Source organism: Canis lupus, chromosome 12 (assembly GCF_003254725.2).
Source record: "Canis lupus dingo isolate Sandy chromosome 12, ASM325472v2, whole genome shotgun sequence".
In the NCBI taxonomy this organism is placed as follows: domain Eukaryota; kingdom Metazoa; phylum Chordata; class Mammalia; order Carnivora; family Canidae; genus Canis; species Canis lupus.
The window spans coordinates 11,259,009-11,286,953 of NC_064254.1; the positions used below are offsets into that span (position 1 = coordinate 11,259,009).

The 27,945-nt window shown below is 41.2% G+C and overlaps 1 protein-coding gene and 1 long non-coding RNA gene across 8 annotated transcripts in view; one reads left to right on the forward strand and one right to left on the reverse strand.

Moving 5' to 3' along the window:
• Nucleotides 1-23: 23 nt before the first annotated feature.
• Nucleotides 24-27,787, reverse strand: LOC112641594 (uncharacterized). Of its 3 annotated transcripts, XR_007401442.1 has the most exons (5): nucleotides 27,645-27,787; nucleotides 16,853-16,955; nucleotides 14,288-14,443; nucleotides 7,162-9,026; nucleotides 24-416 (listed from the first exon to the last, which is right to left on the reverse strand). It is a non-coding gene; the product is annotated as an uncharacterized LOC112641594 (long non-coding RNA). The 3 variants fall into 3 exon arrangements; XR_003124720.3 differs by lacking the exon at nucleotides 14,288-14,443; XR_007401443.1 differs by lacking the exon at nucleotides 7,162-9,026.
• Nucleotides 27,739-27,945, forward strand: part of UBR2 (ubiquitin protein ligase E3 component n-recognin 2) — a 129,675-nt gene continuing 129,468 nt past the window's right edge. For all 5 annotated transcript variants that reach the window (XM_025418802.3, XM_025418801.3, XM_025418803.3 and 2 more), the window contains exon 1: nucleotides 27,739-27,879. In XM_025418802.3, coding sequence (XP_025274587.1) covers nucleotides 27,802-27,879 — 78 coding nt within the window. In that variant the 5' untranslated portion in view covers nucleotides 27,739-27,801. The remainder of the gene's footprint in view (nucleotides 27,880-27,945) is intronic.

Sequence of the window (27,945 nt, forward strand, 5' to 3'; positions counted from 1 at the left end):
AGTTATTACATTTTGTGACCAAATAATTTAAAATCTGATTTTAATGAGAAGAGTGAAAACAGGTGATTGAATGAAGTAGAGACTGGGGGAATCCCCGGGGAAGGAAGCGAGAGGAAAGACATTGCAAAGAGGGAGGGGGAGATGGGAACAGACCTTTTTATTAGCAGTGAGTCTAGACTATTCCTGGAATGTTCGACTGACTGGTCAGAAAGAGGACCCAACTGGTGGCCAGAGTCAGAGGAAAGGGAAGCTGAGCAGCACAGCATTGTCCAGAAGGTGCTCAGGGGTCAGTGTGATGACCAGAGCCAGCCAGATGGTGCAGGAAGCAGGTGACTCCCCCGAAGTGGCCTTTGCTCTGTTGATGGCCAATCAGAAGTAGTAACTAGATTTGCCCACCTGGAGTCCAGTCTTTCCATCTGGAACAAGAATAAAGATAACAGTGCACTTTCAGGAGACAGAACTCAGGCATCCCAAAAGTCCCCACCATTTCCCCTAAGACAAGAGATGTAGAAGCAGGAACAGGAGAGTCAAGGATCAGCAGCTTTCTGTGAGCAGTGGGCTGACTGGTTGATACAAGTCCCCAGCTACCACCTAACTCCCAGATAAGCCTGGATTTTACACGTGTCTCCCAAATATCTGTCCCTATTTAGTGACATAAGAATAATAACAATAGCGAGTATGTGGGAAGTCCTTAATGCGGGCCGGATACCATGTCATAAGCCTCAAACCCATTATCTCATTTCATTTTTACATCAGCCTTATGAAGTGGGTGCTAAGACCGTCCTCACATTACAGATAAGCTGATGCTTAGAGAGGCTCATTAATTTGACCGATATCATAGAACTAATTAGAGTAGAAATGGGATTTCCACAGTATCTGTCCGAATCCAGAGTCTGTTCTTGGTCACTTGAGTCATACTGACTCTAATCAATTGTAATATTAAAAGGTAGTATAGGGGGGCACTTGGGTGGCTCGGTGGTTGAGCATCTGCCTTTGGCTCAGGTCATGATCCCGGGGCTCTGGGATCCCCACAGAGAGCCTGCTTCTCTCTCTACCTATGTCTCTGCCTCTTTCTCTGTGTCTCTCATGAATAAATAATTAAAATCTTAAAATGAAAATGTAAAAAAGGTAGTATAGAGATGATCTAAATTTAAAACTCCATTTACCATATGAAAACATGTTCAAAATATCCCCATTTCATAGAGTTGTGGACTTGGGAAATTACAAGGGTAATCCAGGCACCCATTTGGCAACCGATGGTGAAGTCAAGCACCTAGAGGCAGCAACTTTCACTTGTAAACATTGCCAGATGTTTCTCATTTATAATGTCCTGAACTCTTTCCAGAACCTTCCACCCCAGCATTTTTCCTGATGGTAGATAAACCCTGAGAAACCATTAGGTCTTGAATTAGATGAGGCAAATCAAGCTGGTATAGTGAACTCAACACCATCTTTCATCAGAAAAAGATATCAGCAAGTCCCTAAACCAACACAGGGCTTTTCTGTTTATCAGCAAGTGGCAACTCCAGACCTCCTTCCAGTGGTGCAGAGAGGGCCTCACGTATTTCCTCTAGGGAAGTCTCTACAAAGGTGACTAGGGAGACCACAGAATTATGGGGCCAAGTCTGAGAACTGTGGAGAAAGGAGTGGTAGAAATTCCTTTTATTTTATCCTATTTTATCAGGCCGGCTGAAGAGAAACATGGTCTGTTGAACTAAATTCTTATCCAAACAATACAATTAACTTCCTCCTCCTCCTTTTCCTTTTCCTTCTCCTCCTTTTCCGGCTCCCTGAAGCTTCCAGAAAGTAAATTTTACATCTTTCATTCAATATCACTTCTGTGCCTGCTGAGACTAGCGTGCGTCTGCTTAGAGATAGGTCTCACCCTACCAACTATGATTGGATTTGAAAGATGGTGAAGGGCCAATCTGTCCAAGTGCTGGACACTTATTTTTCAAATATACTTGCCAGTGCTGTGAAACTATTCAAAAGCATCAGAGAAAAAGCAAGCTTTCAGATCCTTTTTTGCAAAAGTAGTGTTATATTGATAGCAAAACCTGAAAAACACAGCACCCAAAAGAAAACTACAAATTTCACTCTTGAATATGGATTTTAAAATCTGAAAATCTGAAAGAGCCAACATTAATTTCTGATAAAATATTTCCGTAAAAAAGAGGAATATCTTCTTAACATATGTATGCAGTCACACCAGAGCCAGCATCAGACTTTTTTTTTTTTAAGATTTTATTTATTTATTCATGAGAGACTCAGGCAGAGACACAGGCAGAGGGAGAAGCAGGCTCCCTGCAGAGGGGACTCGATCCACAGGACCACAGGACCACTATCTGAGCCAAAGGCAGATGCTCAACCACTGAGCCACCCAGGTGCCCCGAGCCAGCCTCATGCTTAATCGTGAAATACTAAAAGGACATCCAGTAAATCTAAGAAAAAGACAAAGATGCCCTCACCGCCGCTATTATAAATTTCATGTTGTAGTGGAGGTATAAACCAATACAATTACAGAAGGGAAAGAAATAAGAAGTATAAAAATTAGTAAGGGAAAGAAAATGTTCATTATTTGCAGATTTATGATTTTACACCTTGAAACCTTAAAGGTAAAAAAATGCACTACAGTGTCTAAACGCAAAATAAATATACCAAAATGGGCAGCCCTCCTATCAGTAAATGACTCAGATCCGAGAAAATAGAAGTCCAAGGTGGTAGTGGGAAAGATAAGAATCAAACCAATTTGCACTGCAGAATCCCCCACAGGCTCAGGAATTGGTGGGACCCGTTCCCTTTGGAAATGAAGGAAGTATTAAAGCAAAGAGAACTGATTGAAATACTGTTTGGGAAGCAGTTAGAGCCCTTAAATGTCCTCCCAATTGCCTGCCTCGCCATAGCAGAAGACTGGAGGTTTATACTCTGGAAAGGGAAAACCGGGGAGGTCTCTAGCTTGGAGGGCATTAGGCACACTTGAGGGCAAGGGTGCCAGAGAGAAAACCAGACTAAATGTAAGTATTAGTTGCTGAAACTTCTGCTTTCTTTCACCTCTGCTCCTAGAAGATAGCAACCTGGCTTTATTCTTTCCAGAAGGTTGGAAAAGACTAACCTGGGGAATCCAACCAGCTCACAAGGAAAGACATAAAGCTATAGACAAGGGTCTTCCCCAGTGAAACCATCCAGCCAGAACATGCTACAAATCCTTCCCTACACCTGCAAAGCTTCCAATCAGCTTAAATAGGAGCAGATGACCAAAGATCGCCAGGCATCTGAGGAAAACTAACATGCAGCATGAAAACCAAATGTGCAAACAGAAAAAGGAAGTCAGAGGAAATGGATTATGCCATTATGTAAGGAGAGAAACATGAAAACAAGGACAATAAAAACCATTATTAATATCCTTAGAAAATAAGAAACTATTGTGACATTGCATCCACAAAATAAGAATAGAATGCTCTAAAAAATAGAAAAAGAAGAGCTTTGGGAATTTTTTTTAAAGATTTTATTTGAGACAGAATGCATACCCGTGAGCAAGGGGTGAGGGGGACAGAGGGACAAGCAGACTTCCCACTGAGTGGGGAGCCCCATGCAGGCCTGAATCCCAGGACTCGGATCCCAGAGATCATGACCTGAGCCGAAGGCAGATGTTTAACCAACTGAGCCACCCAGGCACCCCAGAGCTTTTGGAATTTAAAGACATGCTATCAGAGATTTGTTTTTAATTTACAGAAGCTTTGGAAGATGGTATGGAGGGCAGCCTGGGTGGCTCAGCGGTTTAGCGGTTTAGCGCTGCCTTCAGCCCAGGGTGTGATCCTGGAGACCCAGGATCAAGTCCCACATTGGGTTCCCTGCGTGGAGCCTGCTGCTCTCTCTGCCTGTGTCTCTGCCTCTCTCTCTCTCTCTCTCTGTGTGTCTCTCATGAATAAATAAATAAAATCTTTAAAAAAATTTTTAATTAAAAAAAAAAAAAAAGATGGTATGGAGAAAACCTCCAAGAGTGTAAAGCCCAAAGACAAAAGTAGATGGCAAATATGAGAGGAAATATAAGAAAGTTAGAACCCTCGTCCCAGAGGTCCAATACAGAACCACAGGATTCCAGAAAGAATAAACAGTGAACATAAAAGGGAGGGAATTATTGAAGAAATATTCCCAGAACTTATTGAAAAAATTTTCCAGACCTGGAGAGCATGAGTTTCCAAATTAAAAGTGTTCAACACGAAGAATTAAAATATACCTGTACTTACATATATCATTGTAAAATTTCAGGCAATGAAGACAAACAAGCAAACAAAAAATCCTCCAAATTTCTAGTGAGGAAAACAAAAGACCCATATAAAAGATCAGGGAATAAAGATGGTTTCTGACTCCTACCACAGGAAGCTAGACGGCAACAGAACAATGTTATCGAAATTCTAGAGTGGCTTTCAACTTAAGAGTTTTATGCTCCTAATACCATTACTCAAGTATGGGAGTCAGATAGAGACATTTGTAGATGTGAAAAAATGTACCTCCAAAGCACTCTTCCTTATAAAGCAATTGAAGGATATGCTTCACCAAAACGTGATAGTAAACAAAAAAAAAAAGAAAAGAAAAAGAAAAAAGGAAGACCTAATGTCCTCAAAACTGGAGTTCTATCACAGGAGACAGGCTGAGGGAATCCCCAGGACAAAGGACAAAAGGAGGCAAACATGCACCAGGCATACAGAACAAGTCCAGATGTTTTTCAGGAAGATAAAATTGATAAAATAGTAACTCTTGAGAAGAGATTTATAAACTAGTAAAGAATTTGAAGTGGAATTAATTATAAAAACATTAAGAAAAACAACTAAACAAACTGGGAAAGAAACAATTTTCCAGGGAAAATGAAGACTGGGGACGCCTAAGTGGCTCAGCAATTGAGTTTCTGCCTTCGGCCCAGGGCGTGATCCCAAAGTCCCAGGATCGAGTCCCACGTCGGGCTCCTTGCATGGAGCCTGCTTCTCCCTCTGCCTGTGTCTCTGCCTCTCTCTCTCTGTATCTTTCATGAATAAATAAATAAAATCTTTAAAAGAAGAAAAAGAGAAAATGAAGGCTGAATACTAAAACACATTATAAGTCTACCTATTTGAAACAATTTGGGGCTGGTTCAGGAATACACAAACAATTATAATAAATTAAAGGGTTTAGGAAAAGTTCCACATACACATGATAATTTAAAATTTAACTTGGGGGGGGGTGCCTGGGTGCATCCCTCGGTTAAGTGTCTGCCTTCAGCTCAGGTCATGATCCCAGGGTCCTGGGATAAGGCATTGGGCTCCCTGCTCAGGGGGAGTCTGCTTGTCCCTTTACCTCTGTCTGTTCCTCTCTGTGTGTGGCTCTCATGAATAAATAAAAATTTTAAAAAATTTTTAAAAACTTGGGCAGCCCTGGTGGTGCAGCAGTTTAGCGCCGCCTGCAGCCCGGGGTGTGATCCTGGAGACCCTGGATCGAGTTCCACATCAGGCTCCCTGCATGGAGCCTGTTTCTGCCTCTGCCTGTGTCTCTGCACCTCTCTATCTCTCTGTCTCTATGAATAAATAAATAAAATCTTAAAAAAAAAAAAAAGAAATGCATTTCCCTGATGGCAAGTGATGCAGAGCATTTTCTCATGTGCATTTCTTAAAAAAAAAATTTTTTTTTAAACTTGTAGTGTAAATACTGTTTGGACTAGCAATTCTACTTCTAGAAATTTATACTAAACATATATTCTTATATGTTTACCAAATCATATATACAAGATCTGTCATGTTAGATCACTTCAGGATTGACTCCTGCAGTGTACTAGGATTCAAGATAAATTTCACAAGTGGCATAATGTGGATTAAAGAATAGACTTTAGGGGCAGTTGGGTAGCTCAGTTGGTTGGGTGTCCAACTCTTGATTTTGACTCAGGTCATGATCTTAGAGTCATGAGATCCAGCCCTGTGTCAGGCTCCAAACTCATCAGGGAGTCTGCTGGAGATTCTCCCCCTGTCCTTCTCCATCTGCTCCTCCCCCTGCTCTCTCTCTCAAACAAACAAACAAACAAACAAACAAACAATAATACAATAGACTTTATTTATTTATTTTTAAAGATTTTATTTATTTATTCGTGAGAGACAGAGAGAGAGAGGCAGAAGGAGAAACAGGCTCCTTGCAGGGAGCCCGATGTGGGACTCCACCCCAGGTCTCCAGGATCACACCCTGGACTGAAGGTGGCGCTAAACCACTGAGCCACCTGGGCTGCCCAAGAATAGACTTTAATGAAGAAAGATTGGTGTCAACAAGAGAAGGCCCATGATCTCCATCAATCTATTTGCCCCTGGAGAAATGTGCTAGGACCAGGCAGTCTACTGTATATGCGATGTGGGTTTGTGTTTCATGAGAGGGACCCCAGTTCCTTGACAGAACCCCTTCTTTTAGGGCAAACATGAGAACCACCTTATCAATGAAGCACAAGCTTGAGCGTTCTGCCATCTAGATATGGTGCCAGCCAGTTTAGACACAAGGTGAGGCACATGAGGCACTTATTTCTGGCACAAAATTTCAGAAGCTACCCAAAACACAGTAATCAAGATAATTTATATTTTAATGAAATTTTTAAAAATAAAAATCAAGATAGAAGCCAGTATGAGTTGGCACAGCACTGTTACTGATTGTCTTTACTTAAAATGTTGATATTTTGTTCATCATGGTTTTTTTGCAATCACATTAAATATTATTTTTTCTTGATTACTGAGATTTGAGAGTCCTCTTAAATGTTGCATCCAAGCACTACAGTCTCAGCCCTTTTGCCATTGTTGATTGTGTTGTCTGGGAAAGCTAGCCCAGCAACCCCCTGTACCCCACACCTGGATGAGGGAGCTTCCCCAGTTCTGCTGGTGAGTTCAGGTACAGCCCTGCCCACTAGTAGTAGAGTGGAAGGAACCTCCAAGTTCTGACTGGCTCATTTTCTTTCTTTCTTTCTTTCTTTCTTTCTTTCTTTCTTTCTTTCTTTCTTTCTTTCTTTCTTTCTTTCTTCTTTCTTTTTCCTCCCTCCCTTCCTTCCTTCCTTCCTTCCTTCCTTCTTTTTCTTTTTTAAGATTTTATTTATTTATTTGAGAGAATAAGAGAGCAGGAACTGGGTGAAAGCAGAGGAAAAAGGAGAAGCAGACTCCTTACTGAGCAGGCAGCTGGAAATGGGTTTAGCACCACCTTCAGCCCAGGGTGTGATGCTGGAGACCCGGGATTGAGTCCACATGGGGCTCCCTGCAGGGAGCCTGCTTCTCCCTCTGCCTGTGTCTCTGCCTCTCTCTCTGTATCACTCATGAATAAATAAAATCTTTTTTTTTAAAGGAATTCCATGCATCTGTGAAAAAAAAAGAAGCAAAACATAAAAGGTAATTAAAAGCAAGGTATAAAACAATTTATGTAGTACAGTAGTCCCCCATTAATCCTGGATTTCGCTTCCTGTAATTTCAGTTACCTGCCATAAAATCACTGTCTGGAAGAAAATAATCTTCTTTCTGACACATTGTCAGAAGGTCAATAGTAGCCTAATGCTATATCACAATGCCTACATCACTCCCCTCACGTCCTCTCATCATGTAGGCATTTTATCATTTCATGTCATCACAGGAAGAAAAAGGTGAATATAGTACAATAAGATATTTTGAGAGAGACCACATTCACATCACTTTTATTTTTATTTTTTTTTTAAAGATTTTATTTATTTATTCATGATAGTCACAGAGAGAGAGAGAGAGAGAGGCAGAGACACAGGCAGAGGGAGAAGCAGGCTCCATGCACCGGGAGCCCGACGTGGGACTCGATCCCGGGTCTCCAGGATCGCGCCCTGGGCCAAAGGCAGGCGCCAAACCGCTGCGCCACCCAGGGATCCCCACATCACTTTTATTACAATAAATTGTTATAGTTGTATAATTTTATTACTGTTGTTAATCTTTTATTGTGCCTAATTTATAAATTAAACTTTATCATAGGTATGCATGTACAAGAAAAAACAGTATATATAGGGTTTGGTGTTATTGTGGTTTTAGACATCCATTGGGAGTCATGGGACATATCCCCCATGGATAAGGGGGGACTACTGTATGTCACCAATTGAATTTCTAACACATGACATATAATATTCATAGCAATAATCACCATTATTGAAAATAGATAACCATTCAGTACCTTATATGTCCCAGACTCATTTAATCTTCATTAACACCCTATGTAGTAGGTACTATCACTAGCCTCATTTTACATATAAGGAAACTCAGATCCAGAGAAACTAATGCTTCTAAAGTCACCCAGCTAACAATCGAAGGAATCAGATTTGGATACACACACAAATGTTTGTGTATATTCATGAACAGTTTATGGAAAGACCCAACCAAAACCCTTCATAGTGGTTATCTCCACGCAATGAGACTGAGAATCTAAGGTCTTATCGATTCTTTGAACTCTCTTTTTACAGTTAGGGTTGCCAGATAAAATACAGGACACCTACTTACTTTTAATTTCGGAGAAAGAGTAAATTGATCTCTAGTATAAGTACATCCTGTGCAAGATTTGGGACACGCTTGTACAAAAAAAGAAAATTATGGGCTGTTTCTCTGAAACTCGAATTTCACTGGATGTCCTCTGTTTGTATTTGCAAAATCTGACAACCTACTCCTAGTGAGCCTTCATTGGGCAAGATCAGAAATTTCCTTATTCCCGCTGCAGTGAAATACCAATTCTCCAACAATCTGATAACAATTCTGCCACAATCTGATAAGATAGGATTTCAACAGGTGGCATAATGCAGATATTGCAGTCACTCGTTTCAATGACAACATAGTAATTAGGATGATTCAGAAACAACTGTGCCTGAAATTCTGTATTCCCTTGATTTTTTTTTTTCTTTTTTTTACTGAAAGGGTTATGAGTTGTCAACCACAAAAAACCTCAGGCGTCCTGTATGATACCGTGTGGCTCTATCTCTAACCCCAGAGGAATTCCCCCTGGAACCAGGCAGAGGCTTTTGTTCTTCCAGCGACCTGCCAATAAAAAAGACACATGTATTAATGGGAATTTGGGGCTCTAGAGAGCACATCTGGGTACAGTATCGAAATCTGTATAGGGTCTGAACCCCACAGAGCTTCGGAAGCCCCACAGACAGCTCTCCACGCCGCCCTTCCGCGGAGTCCACATCACAACCCGGACGGGAGGTGCGTCCTCCTGACCTGAGGAGGCTAGCTCCTCTCCGGGATTCCTGAGGGAGGGGAAGGACCTGGCTCCGAGCGTCCGGTCCTGAAGATGCCAAACCCCACGCTCCTTTGAATGTCTGCTACCAGCTGCTTATTGAATGTACAACAACAAAGGGACACACCGAGTACTTCTGGGTCCCAAGCTGTGCAACGGGAATCGGTCATGTTCAAACAAATGCAAGCTCCATTGTTCAAGAAGAGGAACCCCAGGGATAGGAAAGCCCAGCCCCGCGGAGGGTCGCGGCTCCCCCCGCGACTCCCAGCGGAGCGGCGGCGGCCAGCCCTGGGCAAGAGCGCCCCCTGCAGGCATCCCGCGTCATTGCCGAGGATGCGCGGTCGAATTCGGAACCCGGCCGGGCCCGGCGTGGGGATGGATGCCTTGATTCTAAAACTTCCTGGGGTCGCAGTCATCTGACTCATAGCTGGCGGGGTCGGGGAGGGCGAGGTACTGCACTTCGAAAGGAGAATAGGGGTCTTAGCAAATTGAGTCGTTTAAACGCAGTGCCAATGACATGACTCAGGACTCTAAAGATAAACTGCATATTCTCTCGTGTATTTAAAGCCCTGGGCTGTGGTGAATGTTGGCCATTGGGACACTGGGTGGCTCAGCGGTTGAGCACCTGCTTTCCGCTCAGGGTGTGATCCCGGAGTTTCCGGATGGGCTCCCTGCATGGAGTCTGCTTGTCCCTCTGCCTGTGTCTCTGCCTCTCTTTCTGTGTCTCTCATGAATAAATAAATAAAATCTTAAAAAAAAAAAAAAGGAATGTTGACCATTGACTTTGCTTCATTGGACTGGCAAGTCTGAGAAAATTAAACTCTTGGTTCTTCATGTGGATGCCACCAAATCCTTGGTGAGGAATCCTTGTTCTGGCAAGATGAGGGAGGCAGGCAAGCAGACACACGAACAGAGTGATCTCAGAGAATGGACACTGCCTGGGCAAAGGCAAGGGTCCAACATATTTAAAAAGCAACATGCTATTTTCAACAACCCTGTAAGGAGGTTGGTCTTCCCCTACCTACCACTGTTCCTAGAGATAACGCTCTGCCCATTGCTGAAAAGTAGATTGTTTCACTGCCCACTCAGCCTATCAAAGCCACAAGTGTGTTGTCACAACAACTGATGCTTAATTAAGTGAAATCAGCCATTATGGAATTAAGTCTTCAGGAATATGACAATCCTGATTTCCTTCCTTCCTTCCTTCCTTTCTTTCTTTCTTTCTTTCTTTCTTTCTTTCTTTCTTTCTTTCTTTCTTTTTTTAGAGGGGGAGAAACGGAATTGGGCAGAAGTAGAGAGAGAATTCCAAGCAGGCTCCATGCCCAGCCCTGAGCCTGACTTGGGGTTCAATCTCACCACCCTGAGATCATGACCTGAGCTGAAACCAAGACTCAGACGCTTAACCGACTGAATCACCTGGGCACCCCAACAGTCCTAATTTCTTAGTATCTGATTTGGAAACACAATTTCACAACTTGTGTGATTCAAGAATGGGTTACAAGCTAAATATAAAACAACCCTTAGCATGTGCCCATCTCTCCCAAGCAGCAGGTAAGGAAAGACAAAGGAATTAATCCCTCATTTCATTGCTGAGGATATCCATTAGGTTAGGAACATGCATGAGGAGACCTCAATTCTATATAAGCCAGTTACTCTCGTGCTAATTGTTCTCTACCATATTCTGCTTTGTTGGCAGTACTGAGGAATGACCTGATAATTACAAATAAGGTTTTTTAAAAGATTTTATTTATTTATTTGAGAGAGGGAGAGGATGAGTATGGAGAGAGGCAGAAGGAGAGGGACAAGCAGACTCACAGCTGAGTGCAGAGCCCAATGTGAGACTCCATTCCAGGACATTGAAATCATGACCTGAGCCAAAGTCAAATTCCTAACTAGTTGAGCCAACCAGGCACCCCCAAATAAGGAGTTTTAAACTTAGCTTTGATAAGGACATCTGTGTGGCTCAGTTGGTTAAGCGTCCAACTCTTGGTTTTGGCTTAGGTCCTGATCTCAGGATCATGAGATCTAGCTCCATCAAGCTCAGTGTGGAGTCTGCTTGAGATTCTCTGCCTCTTCCTTTGTGTCTCCCCCTGCTCATGCTCTCTCACTCTGTCTTCTCTCTGTCTCTCTAAAATAAATAAATAAAATTTTTCTAAAAATAAAAAATAAATAAACTTAGCTTTGATAAAGCACAAGTGAAGGACTGGGAAAAATAACAACTAAACATATGAGTCTCAAGTAAAATTTCCTCTATCTTTTTTTTTTTTTTTTAATTTTTATTTATTTATGATAGTTACAGAGAGAGAGGCAGAGACACAGGCAGAGGGAGAAGCAGGCTCCATGCACCGGGAGCCCGACGTGGGATTCGATCCCGGGTCTCCAGGATCGCGCCCTGGGCCAAAGGCAGGCGCCAAACCGCTGCGCCACCCAGGGATCCCAAATTTCCTCTATCTTTTGGGTTTTACACAATGTGGGTGACCAATCACTTTACTGGGTAAAGTGGGACAGGAACTTATGATTTCACAATTCATCAGAAAGATTTTTTTTTTTTTTAGTTTTTTAAAAGATTTTATTTATTTATTCATGACAGACATAGAGAGAAAGAGAGGCAGAGACACAGGCAGAAGGAGAAGCAGGCTCCATTCAGGGAACCCAATGTGGGACTCCATCCCAGGTCTCCAGGATCACACCCCAGGCTGCAGGCAGCACTAAACTGCTGGGCCATCGCGGCTGCCCTCATCAGAAAGATTAAAGTAATAATGAAAACTCCTTTCAACCAAATGGTGGGTACATTATGAACTTACTATCTTGGAATCAAACCATGAACAGGAGAAGGAGAAAAACCCAGGAAAGACTGAATATGATCATAAACACAAATTCCACACTCTCATATCACATGAAGAGGTCTTTGATTGAATTTTCCTTTTCTAGTATAGCTCCTCTGCTCTTCTTATTTTCATTATGGTTCTTTTTGGTCAAAGACCAGCCCTTGATGTATGTGGGTTTATTCCTTCTACAACACAACCTCCAGCATGAGCTGGCTCCTCATCCATCAATTGTGGACAAACCAAACACATAAGAATCTCCTAAGCCAGAATGGGATGTACATAGAGAACAGTTACATACTCTAATTAATAACATTTAATTATTTGAGTGTTTGCAGATAGAAGACCATATGGGAGTAAGCTCAACTATGGAAGGATTTAACTATTGTAGCCACTGGCAAAAATAAGTAATGGGTGGAAACAAAAGTCAACTGTAATTTGGTGTATATAGATCCAAGATCAGAGCATGATTTTTTTTAGGATAGTAGTACCTTTTTAATAATAAAAAATGAACACATTCATCCCTTCCAGTCTACAATGAGTTTGTTTAACTAATTTGGGAATCTGGACATTGTGTTCCTACAGTTTCTGGCAGTGGATGCCATATTGGACTACTCCATTAATAGTGGGGAAAGATAAAACCATTTTACCATCTAGGCAAAAGACTAAGTGTCTTATGTGAGAAATCAGACTGGACTAAGAGGAAAGACCTAAAGATATTGACATCAGAGTTTCCCAGAAAAACCTCCCAGGCAGATCATCCAACAGCAAACTTCACAATTGATGCCTTACCCACATTTTCAGAGCATCTCATTAGTTGTTTAGTCTCTCACCCTTAAAAATGAGCCAATATCCACAGATTACAGCCTCTGATATCAAAAGTAGAGACCAAAACTAACAGAAAGAAAGGAACCTGGGTAAAACAAACTATATGGGAGAGAAGAAAACACCACACCACACATACCATAGATATCCTCAGAGACAACCTATTGAAATCATAAAATAAGAACAAGATGTTAGGGATCCCTGGGTGGCGCAGCGGTTTGGCGCCTGCCTTTGGCCCAGGGCGCGATCCTGGAGACCCGGGATCGAATCCCACATCGGGCTCCCAGTGCATGGAGCCTGCTTCTCCTTCTGCCTGTGTCTCTGCCTCTCTCTCTCTCTGTGTGACTATCATAAATAAATAAATAAATAAATAAATAAATAAATAAATAAGAACAAGATGTTAAGGGTGCCTGGGTGGTTCAATTGGTTAAGTGTCTGACTCTTGATATTGGCTCAGGTCTTGATCTCAGGGTCATGATCTCAGCATGAGATCAGGCCCCATGTCAGTCTCTGTGCTCAGTGGGAATCTACTTCTCTCCTTCTCCCTCTCCCTCTGCCCCTAGCTCCTCAAACAAATAAATAAATCTTTTTAAAAATAATAAAATCTTCAGACCTTAAGAACATGAGTTTTCATATATTTTTTAAAGATTTTATTTAAAAAAATAAATAAAGATTTTATTTATTTGAGAGAGAGCAAAAGAGAGCACAAGTGGGGGAGGGCAGAGGAAAAGAGAGAAACAGACTCCCCACTGAGCAGGGAGCCCAACCTCAGGAGCCTGGGATCATGACCTGAGCAGAAAGCAGATGCTTAAATGACTGAGCCACCCAGGTGCTCCAAGGTTTCATATTGAAAGGGTTCACTCACTGCTCAGCACCAATGAATGGAAACTGATCCACATCAATCACTTCTTTGTGAAATTTCAGAACACCAAGCATAAAAAGATCACTTAGGCTTCCAGAGATGGAAAAACAGATCATAAATAATCAGTAATTAGAATGGCTCTAGATTTCTTCATAGAAATATTGGGGAAAAAAAAAGAAAGAAATATTGGGAGACAGAAGACAATTGGGAACTGCCTTCAAAATTCTGGAGGAAAATTATTTCCAACCTAGAATTCTATACTCCGGCAAACTATGAATCAAGTGGGAGAGCAAAAGAAAAATAATTCCATAATTGCAAGCTCAAAAGAGAGCTTCTCAGGGTGCCTGGGTGGCTCAGTTGTTGAACATCTGCCTTCAGCTCAGGGTGTGATTGCAGGGTCCTGGGATTGAGTCCCACATCAGGCTCCCTTCTCAGCAGGGAGTCTGCTTCTCCCTCTCCCTTTGCTCTTCCCCCTTGCTCATGCACTCTCTCTCTCTCACACACACAAATAAATAAAACCTTAAAAAAGAAAATAAAGGGGCACCTGAGTGGCTCAGCGGTTGAGCTTCTGCCTTTGGCTCAGGGCGTGATCCTGTCGTCCAGGGATCAAGTCCCACATGGGGCTCCCTGCGTGGAGCCTGCTTCTCTCTCTGGCTCTATCTCTGTCTCTCTGTGTTTCTCATGAATAAATAAATGAAATCTTAAAAAAAAAAAAAAAGAAAAGAAAATATGAAATTACAAATACAAAATTAAGTATGAAAATGAATACTTATGTAGAATGAGAAAATAAATCATAATAAGCTATAAATTTTTAAAAGCAGGAAAATACAGGGGCAGCCTGGGTGGCTCAGTGGTTTAGCACTGCCTTCAGCCCGGGGCCTGATCCTGAAGACCCAGGATCGAGTTCCACATCAGGCTCCCTGCATGGAGCCTGCTTCTCCCTCTGCCTGTGCCTCTGCCTCTCTCTCCCTCTGTCTCTCATGAATAAATAAATTTTTAAAGATCTTTTAAAAAATAAATAAAAGCAGGAAAATACTACAAACACAAAATTCAGAAAAATAGAATTTTTTTTGTGTTAACTGCTTGATCCATGTCTTTGTTTATCTATTTAGAGAAAGAGAGAGAGCCAGATTGAGCTAAGGAGGGTGGGGAGGGAGACAGAGAAACATAAGCAGGCTCCACTCTCAGCTCAGAGCCCAACATGGGGCTTGATCTCACAACTCTGAGATCATGACTCATGCTGAAATCAAGAGTTGGACGCTTAAGTGACTGAACCACCCAGGTTCCGCTGATCCATGTCTTTTCACTCTATATTTTTCAGCTGCATAATTTTCCTCCCCAAAATCTATTGTGAAAAATTTTAAACCTATAGAAAAGTACCAAGAATTTCATGATAAACACTATCTACCTACCACCCAAATTCTACACTTAACATTATATTATACTTAATAAAACACCAGGGGTGCCTGGGTGGCTCAGTGGTTGAGTATCTGCCTTTGGCTCGGGTCATTATCCCGGGGTTCTGGATCAAGTCTTCCATCCAGCTCCCCGCAGGGAACCTGCTTCTCCCTCTGCCTATGTCCCTGCCTCTCTCCATGTCTTTCATGAATAAATAAATAAATCTTAAAAAAATAAAAATAAAACACCAATCTGTCCATCTATCCATTCCTTAGAGTTTATATTATTATGCTGATAAAAATTAATTATAGCTGAGCCATATGTAAATTACAGTGACTTTTCCTGCACAGCTTTTTGTTTCCCATGGAGTTAATACTTGTCTTGTTTTTTCATTTTTACAGTTTTCTCTGAACACATCAGAATGTTCAATTCCTAAGTCTCCACCAAGTCACTAAATCTTTCCTTATAAATTTTATCTTGAAATCTCTCTTGGAGTTTTCTGACCTACTCCAAAATGAGTTGATTGCTCTGTAGGCTTAGAGCCAGCAGTGGATTGCTCGTGAAGCTAATGAAGCCTCAGCTTCAGGAGCCCTAACCTCAGCTTCAGGAGCCCTACACACAATCATGTATTTGGTAAAATTTGCAAGGAAAGATATTTTTACTGCGATTGGTCAACTTCACTGTCTCTTTCCTATCCAACTTTCCCTTTGTCATATATGCAGTTTTGGGAACCAAGGGAAAGTAAGTTGAAGATCTATGCAATTTAGATTTAGTTGGATTTATTTATGTAGCTTACAGTCACATCTGTATAAAGTTAGCTTATTGTCAACCATTCCAGTAGGAATTGCTTCAGGAATATTCCTACCTCCTACTGTACTAACTCACCTAGGGCTATTGCATGAGGTACAGGGTCAGAGGTTCTAACAAGATGTACTATGATGCCTAGCAGCAGAAGTAGGTGAGTAGGAGCAGAGAAACAAGGTCTGAATGTAAAGAACCAGAAGCTAGTCTGTGGAAAACTTTTTCCATTAATCAGATACAGGAAATTGCAAGTGATGGATTCAGTTCTTAGCAATTCAGTTTTCTCCTATCAGGAACATACTGGATAATGCAACACATACAATTATAAATGCGCCACACAGGTTTTTTGTTTTGTTTTGGTGCGAAACATTTACACAAAACTTATCAGAATTCTGCTTCAACCTATAGCAGATCAATACTATGTGTATGGAAAGTTGTTTATTTTATACATCTCTACTATCAATAATAAAAACAAATTATGATTAACCATGCTCAAGAAAAGATTGAATTATCTCCCTATTCTCTCTAGAGAAAAATATCACAAAATCATTGTCATATAGCTTTATTAGGAGGATAGAGAAATAGGAAGGGTGTGTGTATGTGCTGGGGGCAGGGACTGAAGGAGAGTCAAATCCTCATCTTTCGTTACAGGAAGTGCATAAACGATACCTAAAATGGAAAAAAAAATCAAGAAGCAGTACAGGGAAGCTATTTTGAGATAGGGAAGCAGCTAAAATAATTCAAAGTGATTGCCTCTGAGAAGGAGAAATGGGAGGAAAGAGACTAGGGACTGCTTTGGGTTTTTTCTTCTTCCTTTTTTTTTTTTCTTAACAAACTTTGTAGAAGCCTTTAATTCCTGAAATTTGCGCATGAGTAATTTTGAGAAAAATTAAATTTAAAAAACACTTACATCCTGTAATCGAGAAATTCCAGCTTTGAGAATGTATCTGTCCCACAGATAGACTCACACATGTGCATCATGATATTTTTACAGTTATTGATTGCCGCATGGTCTGTAAGTACAAAAGATTGGAAATGATTTAAACATCATCAACAAGGGATCGTTAAAATAAATAAAACATATCTATTGGAATGCTAGCTAGCCTATTTTTAAAAAGAAGGGACTCGATATACATGTGGAGAAATCTCCTAAATGAAAAGGAATAATACAGAAAATGTGCATGTATGCTACCATTGGTATAGGAACAAGAAAATACTTGTACAGAAACTCTAGAAGGACACATCAAAAAATGGAAACAGTAGCTGTCTTCAGAAGAGAGAACCTAATAGCTAAATAGAAGGGGTAGGAGAATGATTTACTTTTCATTACAATACCCTTTCATACTTTTAAAATTATAGGCCATGTGGTAATAGTATCTATTAAAAAATAAATTTTTAATTAGAAAAATTTTAATATGAAATGGAAAAACTATATGGTTAATTAAAGGAGCCCAACAACAAAATAAATGTGCATTTGCTAATTAGTAATTGTATCAGTGAGGATTCTCCAGAGAAATAGAACCAGTTTATAGATACAGAGAGAGAATTATTGTAAGGAATTGGCTCTCACGATCAAGAGCGCTGGCAAGTCTGGAAAATGTAGGGCAGGCCAGTAGGCTGGAAACTCAGATAAGATCTCTGTTATAGTTTGAAATAAATTCCTTCTTCTCCAGGAAACCTCAGTTTTTGTTCTTAAGGCCTTCAGTTGCCTGGATGGGGCCCACCTAGAGTATCAAGGGTAACCTTCTTTACTTAAAGTCTACTGGCTTGTAAATGTTAATCACATCTGCAAAATACCTGCACAGCCATATCCATACTAGTGTTTGACCAAACAACTGGGCACCATAGCTCAACCAAGTTAACACCTAAAATTAACCATCACAGTAACCATTGATAAAGGTCTAGTTGCAAAAAATAGAAACTGTGATGCAGGTTTTGTTTTGTTTTGTTTTGTTTTGTTTTGTTTTAAGTAAGTAGATACTGATACAAGAAAGTAGATCCTCACAAGTTAATTAGAGTAGAGATGCAATTTTAGGATGAACATCTGGGAAAGTGATCCTGGAACTGCTAAATTTAAGAATATGCCCCCACCCCACCCCCAGCTGCAATCCAAGAATCTGGAAATTACTGCTACTGCCATAATAATGGTCTCATAATATTCTAGAAACTATAGACTGGATCCTGCTGCAGACAACTCAACATCTCCATGATCATGCTTGATAAGAGCCATGGAGACAGAAAGACAGCCTCCAACTCACTTTCAACTTTTTTTTTTTTTTAAGATTTTATTTATTTATGAGAGACACACAGAGAGAGAGGCAGAGACACAGGCAGGGGGAGAAGCAGGATCCACGCAGGGAGCCCAACATGGGACTCTATCCTGGGTCCCCAGTATCACATCCCAGGTGGAAGGCAGCACCAAACCGCTGAGCCACCCCGGCTGCCCTCACTTTCAACTTCTAAATCTCATCGGAGCACATATAACTGATTTGTCTAAGAGCCCTGCTTGCAAAGGAAGGTGAGAAATGTAGTGTTTGGCTTACCACACTTTGTAGCACAGGAAAGCATACCCAGATGAAATTGGCTAGGAAGCCAATCCACAGCATTTGCTACAGTAACTAAACTTGTGAATGATGGGTTCTGAGAGGCCAGTAGAACAGTACCCTTCCTAGCAGCCTTACGCCTTTGTCCTTTTTGGGTTGGGTGTCACTGGTTTACTAATGTCTTTGCAAAGCCAGGCGGATACCAGACTCTTTCTTTCATTTTGCCTCATATAATAACTAAGTACAATTATTTATACACTTTAAAGAGTACATTGCACCTGTCAAGAAAAAAAATATTCATGATACTTGCTTAAAGATGGTAAAGAAGACTTTATTCAATGGGGTTTTGTAGTTGAGGAGAAAGATCAGGCTCAGACTACAACAAGGAATAGAGATTTATAGCCAAGGAGCAGGATGGGGTCAGAGAGTGACGATCGTTAAGAGGAAACATCAAAGCTGAGAGGATAGCTAGACCAACTTAGCCAGATTCTTGCTGAAGGCAGGCTAGGGTGATAAAATATCAAGGATGAGGGATGAGGAATTTGATTAAATAGCAAAGTGATCAGACCAAAGATGGGAGATTCTTGCCAAACTGACTCAGCATGATTCTTGCTAAACTAGAATAAGCGGGCCAAGGACAGATCCCAAGGCCCAGTTAAAAAGAGGACTCAGGGATCCCTGGGTGGCGCAGCGGTTTAGCGCCTGCCTTTGGCCCGGGGCACGATCCTGGAGACCCGTGATCGAATCGGGCTCCCGGTGCATGGAGCCTGCTTCTCCCTCTGCCTGTGTCTCTGCCTCTCTCTCTCTCTCTCTCTGTGTGTGTGTGTGACTATCATAAATAAATAAAAATTAAAAAATAAATAAATAAATAATAAATAAAAAGAGGACTCAGAAGAACCTGACTAGAGGTAGGTCAAGGACAGAGTCTTAAAAAAAAAAAAAAAGACAGAGTCTTTGTCACACCCCTCCACACCCAATTAACAGAAATAATTAATTGGGTGGAATGTGCTAGCTGGACAATTCTGCTTCACTGGTATGCCATGTGATAATCCTTCCCACATCTGGAAAAATGATGATCTTGATAAGCTGCCTTTAGGGAGCAGAAAACCACAAGTCTCCTAGTGTTCCATTCCTCAGAGATAACTTACATCAGTGACGATAGATATAGAAAAAATGAAATACTCTTCAAAACCTTAATTTGTCTATTCATATATTGTTTACTTTGTTATTGCCTGAGGACTCTACCTACCAGCTGCTTTATAACATGTTTTTAGAAACTAGAGGGAACCCACTCATAATACCACAAATGAGAAAAATAAGTTAAAATAGGCTGTCATCACTGCCAATTATCTCACTATCAAAGAGGGAGCTGGATAACCTTGTTCCCAAGAGTGTGTGTGATCCTTCTAAGATAGAAAGATCTCAGTTCAATGTTTTGATATATATCAAGGACAAAAGTTCTCAATATTTTACCCATGGCCTCTAAGAAGATCCAACTAATTATTTTAGGATCTGTCAAGGAAAACAGGAGACTGGATTATCTCCTATTATCTGTGAGTTTGGTTATTTGAATTATGAGAAATCTAATAAATTAATTTTCCTAGAAATGGGTACATGAGGGGGGCAAAATAGCATGGAAAGAATATGAGAGCTTCCAAGTTGGAGAGACCTAAGTTCAATTTTCAGCTCTGCTACTAATCTAAAATCAATTAGCTACTTTTGCATATAAAAACCACTTAAAAACTCAGTGGCTTAAAATAACAATCATTTGGTGCACAATTCTACAGGTCAGGAATTTAGGCCAGTTTTTCTGGTCTCCTTGGACTCCCTCACATGCTTGCAGCTACCCACAGGTCAGCAAGGTGACTATGCTTCCAGGAGTTGGCTGGCTGTTAACCTGTGTACCTCTGTTCTCCTCCATGTGGTCTCTCATCCCAGAAGGCTAGACCAACCTTGCTGCCATGGAGAAAGCAGAGGTCCAAGAAAGAGGGTCGGAGTATGCAAGACCACCTCTAGAGATCTAGGCTTGGCATACTGGCATACTGTAATTTTCATTGCATTCTAGTTACTAAAGCAAGTCATGAGGCCAGCCCAGTTTCAAAGGATGGGAAAATAGGTGCAAAGATTGTGACAGAGTCACATTTTAGTGGAATTGGTTTTGGGGGACATTAATTAGGGCCATAACACTGCAATCAATCTGCCACAATGACTTTGAGTAAGTTATCTATATGAACTCCAGTTCCATCATGTCTTAAGTGAAAATAATAATGCATCTGAAAAGGTTTTAGTAAATAGGAATAATATTCCTGTTACTAATAACCACAGCATTTATTTATCTGAAAACTTTAAAAAATATATTGGGGGGGGGCGCAAAGGGAGAGGGCAAGAGAGAATCCCAAGCAGGCCCCACACCCAGGGCAGAGCCCAATGCAGGGCTCGACCCCATAATCTCAAGATCATGACCTAAGCTGAAAATTAAGTCAGATACCCAACCAACTGAGCCACCCAGGTGCCCCTATCTGAAAATGTTTTGCCATAAAGTCATAGCTTTTATATATATTCTTAATTCAAGTCTGTTTCAGCCTCAGGGCCTTTGCTCAGGGCCTTTGTCTAGAATGCTCTTGTCCCAGATCTCATGTGACTAACTCTTCACTCAGGACTAAACTCAATTCTTTCCCTACCTCACATATGGCTCCCTTACATGCCTACACTTATAAGAATTTACCAATCTATATGAGCAAGGAATTTATTAATTACACAAAACACCAAAAAAGCCAATGAGTCCATTAGTAAGGCTAAATACATTATGATGCATTCATATCACGGAATACTATGTAGCTATTAAAAAGAACGGAGCATTATGGAATTAAGAAAATTAATGTGGAGAGGAGTCTGGGTGGCTCAGTCGGTTGAGCATCTGACTCTTGATTTTGGCTCAGGTAACCATCTCAGGATCTTGATATTGAGCCCCACATCAGGCTCTGTGCTCAGCACAAAGTCTGGTTTTCTCCTTCTCCCTCTCCCTTTGCCTCTCCCCTGCCTGCACATTTTCTCTCTATATATTAAATGAATGAATGAATGAATAAATAAATAAATAAATCTTTTTAAAAGATCAAAGTGGAGTTGTGGTTTACTCATTCATCTAGTAAAAATTTATTGGGCACCTACTATGTTCCAAACACTGTTCTAGGAACATGGACACATGCATGAAAACAGGGTCCCTGCTTCATTCAACTCACATTTTAGTTATCTGGAAAATATAATAAACTTTATCACCTAGGTAACCACCACTCCCAACACAAATATCTAGAAATGTTGGATAAAAATATAATAAATATGATCTTAAATGCATATTTTAAAGATTGGTGCCATTCTGATTCTGTTGTCTTTGTGTTTTTACTCTCTGGAAGTTGGTAGGATTCTCTTTGATCCTAATGTTCTAAAAGTTCTTGATGATTTGCCATGATGTTGCTTTATTTATTTATTTATTTATTTATTTATTAAAAATAGTTTATTTTTGGGCAGCCCGGATGGCTCAGCGGTTTAGCGCTGCCTTCGGCCCAGGGCATGATCCTGGAGACCAGGGATGGAGTCCCACATCGGGCTCCCTGCATGAAGCTTGCTTCTCCCTCTGCCTGTGTCTCTGCCTCCCTCTCTCTCTCTGTGTGTTTCTCGTGAATAAATAAATAAAATCTTTTTTAAAAATAGCTTATTTTCAGGGCACCTGGGTGGCTCAGTTGGTTAACCATCTGTCTTTGGCTCAGGTAATGATCCTGAGGTCCTGGGAGGTCTGCTTCTGCCTCCCCCTCTACTCTTTCTCTCCCCCATGCTTGTGCTCGCTTGCTCTCTCTTGTGTTCTCTCTTAAATAAATTAAAAAATCTTTTAAAAAATATCTTACTTTTAAGTAATCTCTACACCTGATGTGGAGTTTGAACCTACAACCCCAAGATCAAGAGTCACATGCTCTTCCAACCAAGCCAGCCAGGCACTCCAATATTGCTGTATTTAAAGCAATTGATCTAGGTAGTGGATGGGCTCCCTCAGTCTAGAATTTCATATATTTCACTTCTTGCAAGTTTTTTTAAAAAAAGATTATATTTATTTATTTATAAGAGACACAGAGGGGGAGAGAGAGAGAGAGAGAGAGAGAGAGAGAGAGGCAGAGACACAGGCAGAGGGAGAAGCAGGCTCCATGCAGGAAGCCTGATGTGGGACTCGATCCCGGGTCTCCAGGATCACGCCCTGGGCTGAAGGTGGTGCTAAACCACTGAGCCACCTGGGCTGCCCACTTCTTGCAAGTTTTCTTGAAAATTTTCCTTTATAATTTATACTCATCCATTTTTGTTGTCATTCTTTCTAGAACTCCTATTTTTCAGAGTTTTTACTCTGCATATTTTAAAGATTGGTGCCATTCTGATTCTTTGCCTTTGTGTTTTCTCTTTCTGGAAGTTGTAGGATTCTCTCTTTGTTCCTGATGTTCTAAAAGTCCAGAACTATGAGAAAATAAATTTCTGTTTTTTAAGCCACTCAGTTGATGGTGTTCTGTTATAGCAGCCCAAGGAATCTAATACAGGGTTCCACCCCTCTGACAGATTTTCTTTCTTTCTTTTTTTTTTAAGATTTTATTTATTTATTCATGAGAGACACAGAGAGAAGGCAAAGACACAGGCAGAGGGAGAAGCAGGCTCCTCGCAGGGAGCCCGATGTGGGACTTGATCCCAGAACTCCAGGATCACGCCCTGAGCTGAAGGCAGACTCTCAATCGCTGAGCCACCCAGGCATCCCTAGATTTTCTTTCTTTTCAGCTGGTCAGTTTCTCTTCAGAAGACTCTCTCAAACTCCTCCCCAGGAGTTACTAGCCAGCCACTGGTGTTCTCAGAGTCAAGTGTGGGGAAATGCACGGGAGTGAGCCTGTTTAGTGTATAGACTTTGAATTAACGCTCTAGTATTTAGTACTGTGTCTCTGTCCTTAGCTGTGCCTGGTGTTTCAGTCTAAAGACCTTAGATGCAGCCTGTCTAGAGGAAAAGCCTCCAGTCTTCTTCCAGGGTGGAAGATAGGGTGATCTAACTTCTTGCTCTATAGACTTTCAAACAATATTCTTGCTCTGAAGCATTATCTTCACCCACTCTCAGAGTAATATGATGCTTTAAATTTCTAAGACTTTCAGAGTTCTATTCATAAATTCCCTTGATTCTGGGCTTCTCTGCTGCTAACTTAGGTTTCAGCATTTTCTGACTGCTAAGTTAGTTATTTCTCATCCATTTGAATCCCACCTTCCAAAATTTTGATGTTGTGATTCCCTAGTCTCTTCCCTACCCTCATGCTTCACTGTCATGAGATATTCAATATGCCCTGTTCAACTGGATGTTTTAAATACCCACATGGGAACATAAGACAACCTTGGATCCAAGAAACACAAATTGAAACTGTGATCCCTACATAAAGCCAGGGCTCTCAAAGGAGAGTAACACTGGTGAAAAGATGGACTAGAAAAACATGTACTGACCTGCAGAGGGAACTGACAAGGAAACTTTTAACCTTGACTCTAAGTAGGAAAAAGTATTCTCCCTTAAAAATGGATAAACAGGGACCATGCCACACAATTGAATTTATATTATTAGGGAACCTCAAGCCAAGAAACTAACATAAAGACTGGTCCTACATATATGATACTCCCAGAGTACCTGGTCCTGACTTTACAATGCTTCTAGAATGCCTGACTTTGCAGAGGCAAATGGAAAACTGCTTTGAAGGTACATGCTCTTATCAGAGGCCTCTTAAATTTCCAACAGCTAATGTTAAATGAAGATGATCTCAAAACTCATAATTACAAAGCAGAAAGGAAACAATTATTTAAATCATTAACACACACACACACAAAGTAAGATTAGATTCCCAAGATCTTCATACCTACAACAATCTAATGAACACTACTGAATATGCATATTTTAAAGTATTAAAGATACAAAAAAGATTTAGAACCATACATAAGTAACAAGACATGAAAGAAAACAGGAATCTTTGAAATGAATTAAATATAATTTCTAGAAAGACAAAGGAAATCACTGAAAATAAAAACTCAGTAGATTTTTCATTATCAGATTAGACAGTTGAAGAGAGTTTGCACACTAGAAGAACGTGCAGAATATGGCACAGACAGTTAAAAGTATAGAAGAATGAAAAAGATTAATAGAGGATAGAAAAGAAGTTTCAAACAGAAGTTCCAGAAGGAGAGAATAGAACTAATTGGTAATATTTGAAGAAATATTTGAAGGTATTATTTGGAGAAAAAATGGCTTTGAAGAATTTGTTGACCATAGTCTGCAACGTGAATGTCATTTTATACTAAACAATGTATACCATAGACTGCAACGTGAATGTCATTTTATACTAAACAATGTATACCATATAGACCATGTTCTCTGCCTATAATATGATACAATGAGAAAGCAATAACAAACGATAACAATGCCACACACATTTGAAAAATTTAAAATATAGTATATGGGCCAAAGAAGTCATAACAAAATTACAACACATTTAGCAGTGAATGATAATGAAATCACTATATACCAAAGTTTGTGGAATGCAATCAAAGCAGTAGATAATGGAAATGTATTGCCTCAATAAATCTATGATTCTGGGGTGCATGGGTGGCTCAGTCGGTTAAGCGTCTGACCTCAGCTTGGGTCATGATCCCAAAGTCCTGGGATGGAGCCCCCACATCAGGCTCCCTGCTGAGTGGGAAGTCTGCTTCTCCCTCTCCCTGTCCCCTCTTCCCCCACTGGTGCTCTCTCTCTGTCTCTCTTAAATAAATAAATCTTTTTTAAAAAAATAAAATAAATCTATGATTCTAAAGTTGGTCCCCAGGCCAGCAAGATGACCCAGGAACTTGACAGAAATGTAGTTTTCTATCTCCACCCAAAATCTATTGAATTAGAAATTTTGAAGTTGGTATCTAGAAATCTATATTTTATCAAGACCTCCAGGTGATTCTGATGCATGCTTAAGTTTGCAAACTGCTTAATGTTTGCTATTAAATGTATTAAATATTAATAACAAACATCCAACTCAAGAATTTAGAAAAAACATTAAAATTAATGTAAAAGTAATAGGAGGAAATAGTGTTAACAGCAGAAACTTTCTTTACAATCTGTTTTAATGGCTTTAATTCTATGTTAGGACCCTTAAAGAGGCATTATCTTTGCTTTCAGGTTCTAACTATCCCAGTTTTCCTTCAGCTTGACTGTAACTAGTTAGGGTAACAGTGCAAAGAAATTGGGCAGAGAAGAAAGTAAAACAGAACATTTCAAGATCTCGCATTCTAGATATCTATGCAGATATATACATACTTTTTTTTCTAGATAGAATCATAAGGAAGTATTAAAAATTATTTGGGGGGAGGGGAGACTGGGGGTAAGTGGGGTAGTTTTCATTTTTCCTTTTAAAATATTTTTACATTCATGTCTGGTAGACTGTCAGTTGAGCATGTGACTCTTGATCTTGGAGTTGTGGGTTCAAGCTTACTTTAAAAATAAATAGATAAATGAAGAAAATATTCCTATTGGGCACCTGGGTGGCTCAATAGGTTAAGCGTCTGTCTTTGACTCAGGTCACGATCTTGGGGTCCTGAGATGGACCCCCAAGTCAGGCTCCCTGCTCAGCGAGGAACCTGCTCCTCCTTCTCCCTCTGCCCCTCCCCTCTACTCCTGCACACTCTCTCATGCTTTCTTGTGCACACTCTCTTTCAAATAATAATAAAAAATCTTTTAAAAAATATGTTCCTATTAAGTTTGAATTTCTAATCCTATCTTTAAAAGTGATAGCAAGGGCAGCCCTGGTGGCTCAGTGGTTTAGCACTGCCTTCAGCCAAGGAAGGGCCTGATCCTGGGGAACCGGGATCGAGTCCCATGTCAGGCTCCCTGCATGGAGCCTGATTCTCCTTTGCCTGTGTCTCTGCCTCTCTCTCTGTGTGTGTCTCTCATGAGTAAATAAATAAAATCTTAAAAAAAAATAAAAGTGATAGCAAGACTATTTTGAACTATGAGATTATGGGTAATTTTTATTTCCTAATAAAAAAAGGAAAAACAAGACACTTAGTTAATATTATTTTTAGAACAATTGCCAAAACAAAAACACGTCCCAGGCCTGGATTATGTCAGATCTTTTTTTTTTTTTTTCCCCTAATTCACAATCTCCTTCTCAGAATAAATTAGCATGCTTGATAAAATGTGTAAGCAATTTTCTGATAAACTCTAAAGGAACTGAAGACTAGTTCTAAGAAACCCACTCACCCAATCGTCAATCAAGAGCCTAATTACCTCTAACCAAACATAATTTTCTTTTGTACCTTATCTATTTTTATAAAATGTCCCTGTCAAGAGTAAATCTTGACAGACTTGGCCTAGTAGGCTCCTTTTCCTTTGCAGCAACATTTATAATAAGTTTTGATAAGTGGCCATAACTAAATTACTTGGAAATGTGTTTTCTCCAACAGTATTTAGGTATGTTTTAAAACCTTAAAAAAATCTGGGTAATGGCCACCTCAGTTACAGTCCAAAAAAGGAGGGCATGATAAATGACAGGGCCATAGAACTATGGGAATAGAATGCAATTATTCTCCCATTCTTTCCTCGGTATCTGTCGGCCTACCCACAACAGGCTTTGGAAAGTACTTGATGTGTACCACGTGCCAGGCACCGTTCTAGTATCTGCGGATACCAACAGGAACAAAAGGAGCTGGGGGGAGTAGAACTACAGTTCCCACAATGTCTTGCTCCCCGGCCTCTTCCCAGGTGAGCGCTTCTTTCCGCTGGTCTCTTCCCAGGGTCCGCGCAGTACAGGAAAGCCCCGCCCGCCTATCTGCATCTGCCCTTCCCCCGGTTAACTCCCACAATGCCTTCGCGGGTCACCCTATAAGGGCCGCCACCGGCTTCGCGTCCGCGTCCAGGAGGACTACAGTTCCCAGGCTGCTCTGCTCCCGCCCTCGGGTGGTATCCCCCTTTCCCGGTGCCGGACGCGGTAGGCGCTAGCCAAGAGTGCCAGGTCCTGGGCTCTGGGTGTCCTTCTCCGGGGCAGGGACGAGGGCAGGTCTCGACTCTCGGGCACCGGGCCCGGAGGGAGCGCCGGAGGCCGCTCTCGCCCCTGTCCGGCTTACCTCACGCTCCTGTCCTCCTTCCCCACCCGCGGCCGCCTGGATAACTCCGGACCGACTGCCTGAGGCACGGGTGGCGGTCTCGGCGGCCGCGGCTGTGGCGAGGCCGCGGCCCTCGGGGCGGCGGTAGCAGCGTCAGCGCTGGGGAGGAGGAAGGAAGATGGCGTCGGAGCTGGAGCCCGAGGTGCAGGCCATCGACCGGAGTTTGCTGGAATGTTCGGCTGAGGAGACCGCGGGGGTAAGTACCAGGACCTGGGCAGGGACGTCCGGGGCTCGCAGGTCGCGCCCCCGGGGGAGGACCCGA